This window comes from Triticum dicoccoides, chromosome 1B (assembly GCF_002162155.2).
Source record: "Triticum dicoccoides isolate Atlit2015 ecotype Zavitan chromosome 1B, WEW_v2.0, whole genome shotgun sequence".
Taxonomy (NCBI): Eukaryota; Viridiplantae; Streptophyta; class Magnoliopsida; order Poales; family Poaceae; genus Triticum; species Triticum dicoccoides.
In genome coordinates this window covers 664,092,201-664,101,349 of record NC_041381.1, presented here as the reverse complement: position 1 = coordinate 664,101,349, position 9,149 = coordinate 664,092,201, and the positions used below count along the sequence as shown (strand labels likewise).

Genomic DNA, 9,149 nt, shown 5'->3' with positions numbered 1-9,149 from the left:
CTCATCATCACCTTCTCGAGCTCGTTGGTGATGTGGTTGGTGGCTCCAGAGTCAATGTACCAGTTTGTGTCAACTCCGTATGACGTATCTGCAGCTGCTGCAACTTTCTTTCTCGGGATGTTCTCGGCATAGCGCCAATCACAATCTTTGGCAATATACTTATTTTTCTTGCAAATATGACACTTATTTTCATACTCCTCATACCCTTGGAAGGGACGCCCCCTGTTGTTGTTGTAGTAGGGACGTCTATTGTTGTTGCCGCCGTTCTGGTAGTGGCCGCCACCACCGCCGCCGCCACCACCGCTGTCGCTGTTGTAGTTGTTGTAGCCGCCACCGCCACCACCGGTGTTGGGGTTGTTGTAGTGGCCGCCGCCGCTGTTGTTGCCGCCGCCGTTCTGGTAGTGGTCGCCGCCACCACCGCGAGATCCACCACCACCACTCATGTTGGAGTTGCGGTAGCGGCTGGAGTTGTTGTTGTTTTCGCGGCCTCGGGATGCAGCATTAGCCGAGGACTTGAAAGCACCTGCCCCTGTCCCGTGGAACATCTCAATGCATTGATTGAAATTTGCGACCATGCCAAAGAGATCATCCACTGAGAGGGGTGCAGTGCGCACGTCCAGCGCCGAGATCAAGGGTTGGTAATCCATGTCAAGCCCTGCAATGATGAAAGAAAGAAGATATCCTTCAGTCATGGGACTCCCGGCGGCAGCTAGCTCATCCGACCGAGAGCACTCTCATCTGCCCAAAGTATGCAGAGGCGCTCAGAGAGCCTTTCTGTGCATTGGAGAGAGAGATGCTGCAGTTGTTCACACGAGAATGGGATTGGGCAGCGAACATGTTCGCTAGGGCTGACCATATGGCGTGCGAGGTTTCTAGTTGCAATAAAGGCGAGCAATGCCACAGGAAAAGAGCAAGTGTTCTCTGTTTTCAGTTTCAGAACATAACGGGCAGCTGTGATTAGGTATGTGTTGTCGTATTAAAAGGTCATCACGTGTCAGCAGTTTAGTTATGGGCAAGTAATAACCAAACCAAAGAAAAACATGCATCTTAAGGAGGGGCTTGTAATTGCCAAACAGCAGGAATAATAATAAACAAAAAACAGGGTAAATCCCGAACCCCTAAAGTTGATGACAGCGTATAAAGCATTGTGAAGTATAGGCCCCAGCGTATAAAGCATTGGTAGCCCAATCTCAGGAAGCCACTGACCTATATCTTACTCCAGTTTCAGGCTTCAGCACAGCACATTAACTGACGCAACACACCGTCCATTTCATGAACATAGTTACAAAGGTTGCATCAACAAAATCTTACAGTGGCATATGACAAGATCCACAAAGAAGCATAAGGCAAAAAAAAAAAGGGTTGAATCGCCAGCAGCAGGATTGACGACACACTTTTCATTACAAGACTCTGTATTTTACTGGACACACTGTTCAGTACATGGACATCTTATTGGAATTCATTAGGCATGAATATATTTACAAAGATTGCATCAACAAAATCTTACAGTCCCCGAAAAAAAACTTACAACAAAATCTTCAAAGCCTCTAACAAAGCGACAGTTGACAACAAATGTCACTGCAAAGAAAAGAAAAAGGAAAGAGAAAAAAATGAAAAAAAAAAAGAAGGATCGTCGACAGCAGGATTCGAACCTGCGCAGGCAAAGCCCAACAGATTTCGAGTCTGTCTCCTTAACCACTCGGACATATCGACTTGGACGTCAACACTCACTTAGAATTTTATATCTCTCGTACCATTGACGGCCAAGGTCCAAACGTATACACGCATTCTGGATTTCTGCCACCATTTCCAAACTAGTGCCGCAAAATTGTACTACGATTAAGAAAAAAAGAAGTGAAAAACGTCGCATGAACCTTTTGCATCAAACTGGTTGCTCACAAATTTCTGCAACAAGCACAGCCAGTAATGTTCGAATCACATGCTATATTTGCATCATTTGCACCGGCTTGTTTGGTTAAGGGCTTCTTCTTATGATAAAGGTCCTTTTTTGGAGAAAACATGATAAAGGTTGGGACGGCTATGACCTCACCGGGCAATCGAAAGAAACTCTTTACAGGTTTCATGTACAACTTCACAGCGTCATGTAGGATTACAGTTAAGACTCCGAAAGGAATTTGACACAGCTTACATACAGCCTAAGCGGACTAGATTGCTGGGTTAACAGTTACAAATCTGTGGTATTGCATTCACTGTTCAACAGCTGCAATGGCTGCAGGTTTTTACATCTGTAAACGTATCATAAACACAGAAAAAGGCCGTGGGGAAACAAAACTACAGGGCAGTATGCACCGGCGAATAGGGAGGGGGGACGAAGGGCACAAAAAGAATACAGCGAGCACACAAAAATAGAGAAAAAGCTGGTCAGGCAGTTCTGATTGGCACTCCTACTAGTATGACTGGCACTACGACTTTGCGGGTCCCGTCGCGCGGGCGGGCTGTTTAGGAGGAGGGCAATCGGTTAGCAGCGCCGCTAGCGGGCATCGCCAAGTCGAGATCCAGAACCTCTGCGCCGCCGCAAGGTTTATCATCCTTCCGGCTGGCTTGCCGAGAGAAACGGCCTGCAGGGAGCAGAGGACTTCCGGTGGCAGGATCTCTATGTTACAGGTCTTTGACAACTTCAAGGTGGTTCCACAGTGACCATCCGGCGGGGTAGTTGAGCTGGGGAGGTTCCAGGGCGAAGTTCCAGACCATGACCCGGTTGCAGTTGTCTGGAAGGCCTTCTATTTGACGCTCGTTTTTAACAAGCTTCTCGACAAATCGTGACTCCTGCAATGACACGTAGTTGTCAGGTCAGGAAATAATGTGATGCTATGCTACATGAATTCTGTTATCCATGTAAATTTTTATGAGTTATCTGCTGTATGGCTTCATATCAGGTCACAAAATTAGCCATAATGCAGCATTTTCTTCGAGACATACTAGTGACTATAGTTGCTTCAAATATCCCACGGCTGGTTTTGTCTTGATCGCAATTATCATTTATTTGCCTAACCAATCTTTTATGATATTTTACTTCATTACAGTGTTACCCAAGAAAAATTGATAGGTACTGTGCAGTTTGCTCCATGGAGATCTACATATAGAAATTCAACTAGCCTGCAGTAGAATTTTGCAGAAAGGAAGTTCCATTAAAACATAGTGCTGAAGTTTGCGTTAGGGACAAACTCACCTGCAGACCACCTCTACCACCAGAGTGGACTATAACAGAATCCATAGCTGGGCGGTTCCACCTTTGAGGATCCCAAAGCATTGTACTGTTGAAAGCAAACCCAGAGAAACCAATTGGGAATCGACGGGGTGCGCCCTTCTTCGGGATTGTGTTCCATCCAGTGATTCGGTTTCCTTTACACGTAGGCCCTTCTACAACCACCCTGTACTTACTTGCATCATGGTTCGCTACAGGCCATGCACCAACGCGCCTGCATAGAAAAGAACAAACTCATAAGAGAAAGAAAGATTACTACAGATTTCTTTGATCTGAAATCTCTGGTAGGCAGTTTTAAGGCAACAAAGTCCATGATATTGTTTCACCTCCTAAACCAAATTCCTAATTTACAGGCTTTATCTTTGAATTCTATTCATGACATGTCCGTTTTCTTAATAAAAAGACTATTTGCAATCAGTTCTTTTTCTTGCAAAATTGCCACCATGCTGCATAACTTCTCAAGTTTGAGCACCCAATTTGGTAAATTGTTGAGTTATATCATCAGTCATCACTAAGATAAACTGAAAACAACAGATAATAGTACTCTGTAATATTCTTTTGCCAACATTAAGGAAAGGAACTGTTTGAAAATAATTGGCAAGGTGCTGGCTGGAATCTGGAATCACCAATATTGTTTACCATGAACAAAGGCTCTGATAGGAAACTAAGAACCTTCCCACGGCTGGTTGAGTATCACTCATTCAGCATCATGTAGGTAGGGAATATTTTTGTGACGCTGGTACTCACCAGTATAAGCTAGGTCCAACAATTGATAAGTATGAAAATCTTCTGATTTGTTGCAAAAAGAAAAGGGAAATTTACAAGCGGATTTTTCTAGTGGAGAGAAGGTTCCTGTCACAGTGCACAAGTCACACAATTCTAGGAGCAAAAGCAAATAGACGCCTTTCAGTTTTAGCCATGGTTTACAAAGCCAGTTAGTGCTGATTTCCAGAAATCCCAGCCATGTGTATGAGATTAAACTTGCTTCATTGGCTGCTATCAAAATCCAAGTGGCATCCAACTGAAGAAACTACATGTTTATATCGATAGCCATATATTCCTTGAGAAGACAACATTTACTAGGTGCTGTCTCTGCTTACAAATTTCATGCGCAAGGATCATGTAACACTCAACCTAGTGCTGACTTGTGTCATAAGCAAGGAAGATGTAACAACTCATTCATGCAATATAATACAGTGTAGAATAGTAAGTCTAAAGTGAGCAAAGAAACCAGAATCTACAACTTGTCACCAACAGAGTTAGTTATACAACAAAAGGTTTCAACAAAACATTTGGACCATCAAGAGGATTTACCATGCATTCATAATTCATCAAATATACCAGTACATCAAATAAAGTTTTGGTAGAGAAATGTCACCTGATTTTCCGCATTTCTTCAAATACATCACCCATGTATGATCGTTCTTCGTCAGCAAAGTGCACTATACCATCAAGGTGATGCTTTTTAATATGATAGATTGCATTATTCCTTTGACAGACAGCAATCTTCCGCACACTGGTAAGATTCTTCCTGCAGACAATATGCCTGTACATGACCCCAGAAGACCTGAGGATTTCTGCTGTTTCAAAGGTAGTAACAGGCCATTCCACCACTAACCATAAGAGAGGAGGTGGTACACCTTTGAGAACATGAGCTAGACGATTCAAGTAATACGCCTGTTGTGGCCGAGCAGAAGTGATTGTCACCACTATCAGAAGCTTCCTCACAGGGATGACCAAATCAGTAATAGCAGGTTTCGCAGCTTCGACAAAATCCACCTCATCATCCAACATTGCAGGAACCGGAGGGCTCAGCTGCTCAACCTCGGGCTCATCAACCACCTCAACCTCTTTCTGCACTACGATTGCATCCAACTCCTTAACCTTATCATCCACCCCATCGTCGAACGGGAGCCTCGAGACGATCTTCTGAGAGACATCGACCGAGAAGAAGGGCGTGAACCCGATGAAGATGCCGACCATGAAACAAACAAACAGCCGGAACGCAACTCTCTTGCAGCCCGGCCCCTTAGACTTCGACCTCTCGGGCGATCGCCATGCGGACTTCATCGTGCTTGACCACAGGGCGAAGTCCAGAGATGCCAGCGACGCCAGCAGCCCCCTCATGACGACATAGGACTGCGAGTACAGCAGTTTAGGAGACGGCGAGGGGTCGGCGAACTGGGACCAGTCCTTGGGCGGACCGTCGCGGTGGAACGCCCCTGTGGAATTCCTTCTGCTGGACACCATCCCAACATCATTATGCATGTATGCCTTCCTAAATTTCTCAGAAGTTCAGTCCAAAATCACTTCTCCTGCTGTCTCTTCTGCTCATGCGGACACGCAGGGAAAAATTGTACCTGCAAATACAACGAGTTGAAGGATTGCCTTAGCTCAGCTGAAAGTAGAGCTCAGTACAGCAATTATAACCACTTGTGCAGCTGCAATTCAGTACAGCAAGATCTGCAAGGGTACCAAAGAGTATCACGGAGACGAGACATCTGCCCCCAACAGCAATCGACTAAACCAACCACTAACCTCAGACTTCAAGAAACAGGATCGGCACCAAAGAGCCGATTTCCGATCCAAATGGCCAGCGCGGACTCCACCGCTCAGCAACAGCACCAACAAAAATCGAGGACAGCAGAAGTAAAGAATCAGGAGCATGAACTGGAACCCCCGATCCGAGCACGGCAGCACAATTTCACCAAGAACGCCCCCCGAATTCGGGCAGACGATTTCCGCCGCAAAGCCGCAAGCAAACCAGAACAGAACAGGGGAGGGGAGGGAGGACTGGACGGGTGGGGGTACCTCCGAACTGGGCGGGATCTGGACGCCGGACGGGCCGGCCGGCGGCGCGCGGCTGTCGGGATGCTCCTCCTGGTCCTCTCTCTCTCCCCCCGCTTTGCTCGGGCGTGCTTGGCTCGGCTTGGTGCGGTCGGTTTGGTGGCGCAACCAATCGAGGGGGACAGGAGAGAGAGAGAGAGAGGAGTTGGTGCGGCGGTGGCTGGAGGGAGGGTGGTGGATAGGGAGGGAAGGGGAAAGGGGGGAGCGGAGCGGAGGAGCGAGTAAACAAATGGCGGCCGTCGCCGTCGGAGGTTGCGTCGCAAGCTGTGACCTTTTTCTCGTTTCCTCGCGGTTTTACGGACGGACGGACGGATGGACGGACGGCGATGGTTGTTTTGCTCCTTCCGCCACGGTGTTCTTTCCATCCAGTTCTTTTAAAGAGCCCCCTCTTGCTTTGTGTGTACCAAAGGATGCAATTATTCAGCTGGAAAAAGTGCAATTTATTCAGAGTGATTTGGGTACAAGAGCGTGAATTTTTGGAAGGACATAATAGTATTAGAGTTTTGATATGAGGTCCACAAATTTACTGGTAGAATCCCTTCATCGAAGACACACACAAAAATAGTTTGTTTCGAAGAAAAGGAAATACCACTGGAGAAGACCTTACATTTGTTTTGGCATTAACTGAAAGACCGGACACTGTTAAAATGAGTCATGATACTAGTAAGCTCTTGGATAGAATTCAGATCACCACTTGATGTTTACTTGAAGAGTCGGTACTCATGTGCATTTACATGAGCACCAAAGATCTGACCCTAAAAATCAAGTATAGCTATATAAGAGCATCTTCAGCCACGTACCTCTAATTCGACCCCTTAAACGCCCGTGGATGCGCCCGGTCAGTGACTGGACGTGTTCGTTTTGAGCCCCCATTTGTTCATCCGCGCAACCACAATCCTCATTTTCTTCCTCATATGTCCGGTCACTTGCACGTGATTGCTGGAGACGAATAGAGAGAAATAAAAGAATGAATACAAAAAAGAAAAGGTGGTCCAGGATGGGGCCGCGTCCTACATGGTGGATTGACCGGGCGCGCCCGGGCGTGTCAGCGAGCCCTCATACCCTTCCCATATTTGAGATGGATATGAGGGTTTGCGGACTGCCCGGGCATATAGGAAAGATATGAGGGGTCCGGTTGGGGTCAGCTTTTTGCCTCTCACTCCTGTCCGGTCAGTGGTCCCCGTGCCTGCCCGGTCAATTTGAGAAGTCCGGATGTAGATGCTCTGATACTCCTATTAGTTATAGAGGCTAACAATTGATCAATTGTCGCATAATTTTTTTACAGTAATACCAAAGAGTAAATTTCTGGCTTCATCAGCTTCATGTCTACGACAATGACAATAAACACCTTACCACCGACGTTTCATATCGCGGCCTTGTGGGGGTTTTGGCAGGTGATGACATGACACCCCAAGCCAACCCCTCTCACGCGGTGTGGGTGGGTGTGAGGGGTATTCTAGTGTTGTGATGTTATGTGGTTGTATCAACTTCATGCAACAACAAGCTCAATAAAAGCTTGTGTTGTTGAAGAAACATGATCTTATGGAATACATATCAAAGATGTCCATAATCATTGAAGGAATTGTTGTTATATAGTGGGGATCTCTTCTTAGGGTTATTTTCGCCTGGTCTTTAAAATACCATTTGAAGGCGGAAATCCAATTCGGCTCCCAACAGTATATGCTCCCACACCAAAAATGTGTCTTCGGGTGTAAAAAAATTAGATGTGTTCATGTCACACCCTGCAAAATTTTATGTGCAAAGCTTTAGCATTTTTACCTATGTAAAAAACGAACATCTAATGTTACACTTAGTTTTTGTTTTTGTCATTGATGAAGCACCGATATCCTGTTTCATATAAAAATTGTCATTTATTTACTATTTGTTTCAAATTTACTGTTTATTCGGGAGCATATGATCCTGAATGCCAAAATGACCCTCCCCATTTGAAGTCTCTTTAATAAATGATATTTGAGTCTTTTGTTGTATTATTGCAAGATCAATTATGTCATGTTATAAAACAGAGGTCACACTGGTGGATGAAACTAAGTTCATCTTAACTAACCAAACCACAAAGAAGTCACACTAGTCAATGAACCACATGCCCCACCCCAAGCGGTCTAGGGTTCCTCCCCCGCCATCATCCTTCTTCGTTTGTAGATCCACGACCTCCTCCTCCTCCACCGGCTCTGTCAGTGAGGTGTGTGTGGGGAGTCACCGATCTACCGATGGGAGTTGTAGTTTCTCTCTCTTGACATTAGGTAGGTCTCCTTCACCGGTGGTGATACGATGTTGTCGTCAGCGGTGTGGAATAAAGTGCCCCCGCCTCTTTCTTGTTCCGATGATGCTTGCTTGTATCGCTTGGAGGCATGTGGAAGATGTTGCGTTCTTGGACTTGGTTCTTCGGGTTTGGTGTTTTTTTCTCTACGAGTTTGTCTCGGTCTGCGGAGCGGGCAACGTGGTTGTATGTCTTGGTACTCTTCCTCCAGTTCCGACCATCAAAGGTTGTCCATACTCATTCTTGTCGGTGAGCGCATGAGGTTTGTGTTCCCCAAGTCCGTTTGGCCGGAACTGAGGCGCTCTACAGTCCTTTTCGTCGTTTTCTTCGATGGTGCGGCGATCTACTACTCATATCACGGTCACTAGTGTCTTATGGTACACATCGACGACTTCGCAACCGTTAATTTTACAAGCTCATCTATTTAAAACAAGTTTGCTTCGCTAAGACGGAGACTCAGAGGCGGCGGCGAGTTTTGCTCACAGCGCGCCGTCGGTGGGTGCAAGAGGAAGAAGATTTTGGCCCCCTGAAGAGTTAGAATGTATTTTAATTTATGCAAGGATGTTTTTAAGTGTTTGTGTTGTTTAATATATGGCCCGAGCCTTTTGAAAAGAAAAGCCACGGGAAGTTAAAACCGTTGCTTAGAAGTATTTTTATTTCTCTTTATTTACAAAGAGGGCACCTGTGATTCTTTTCTTTTCTGGATTCTGTTTTCTCATCTATTTCTATTGCCTAATCACCACACAAAGCATCATAGCTCGATTTCATCATTTTAAATATGAAGTTGCTTACCACACA

General features: G+C 45.7%; 1 protein-coding gene and 1 non-coding gene across 4 annotated transcripts; both read right to left on the bottom strand.

The window, feature by feature from the left end:
• Positions 1 to 1,631: 1,631 nt before the first annotated feature.
• Positions 1,632 to 1,713, bottom strand: TRNAS-CGA. The gene has a single exon. It is a non-coding gene; the product is annotated as a tRNA-Ser (tRNA).
• A 437-nt stretch (positions 1,714 to 2,150) lies between these two features.
• On the bottom strand, positions 2,151 to 6,364 carry LOC119349501 (probable beta-1,4-xylosyltransferase GT43E). Of its 3 annotated transcripts, none has more exons than XM_037617541.1 (4): positions 6,038 to 6,364; positions 4,605 to 5,586; positions 3,191 to 3,440; positions 2,620 to 2,787 (listed from the first exon to the last, which is right to left on the bottom strand). In XM_037617541.1, exons 2-4 carry the CDS (start codon positions 5,492 to 5,494, stop codon positions 2,620 to 2,622), a joined length of 1,308 nt encoding a protein of 435 aa, XP_037473438.1. In that variant the 5' UTR covers positions 5,495 to 5,586; positions 6,038 to 6,364. The 3 variants fall into 3 exon arrangements, with proteins under 3 accessions (XP_037473440.1, XP_037473438.1, XP_037473439.1); XM_037617542.1 differs by lacking the exon at positions 6,038 to 6,364 and adding an exon at positions 5,765 to 6,028; XM_037617543.1 differs by lacking the exon at positions 6,038 to 6,364 and having other exon boundaries at positions 2,151 to 2,787; positions 4,605 to 5,494.
• Positions 6,365 to 9,149: the final 2,785 nt, after the last annotated feature.

Excerpts from the sequence above, each read along its gene's own strand:
- LOC119349501 (XM_037617541.1), bottom strand. The coding sequence starts at position 5,494 with ATGCATAATGATGTTGGGATGGTGTCCAGCAGAAGGAATTCCACAGGG. Across the intron at positions 3,441-4,604 it reads GAAGAAATGCGGAAAATCAG|GCGCGTTGGTGCATGGCCTG; the intron begins GTGACATTTCTC and ends TTTTCTATGCAG. Across the intron at positions 2,788-3,190 it reads GTGGTAGAGGTGGTCTGCAG|GAGTCACGATTTGTCGAGAA; the intron begins GTGAGTTTGTCC and ends GTGTCATTGCAG.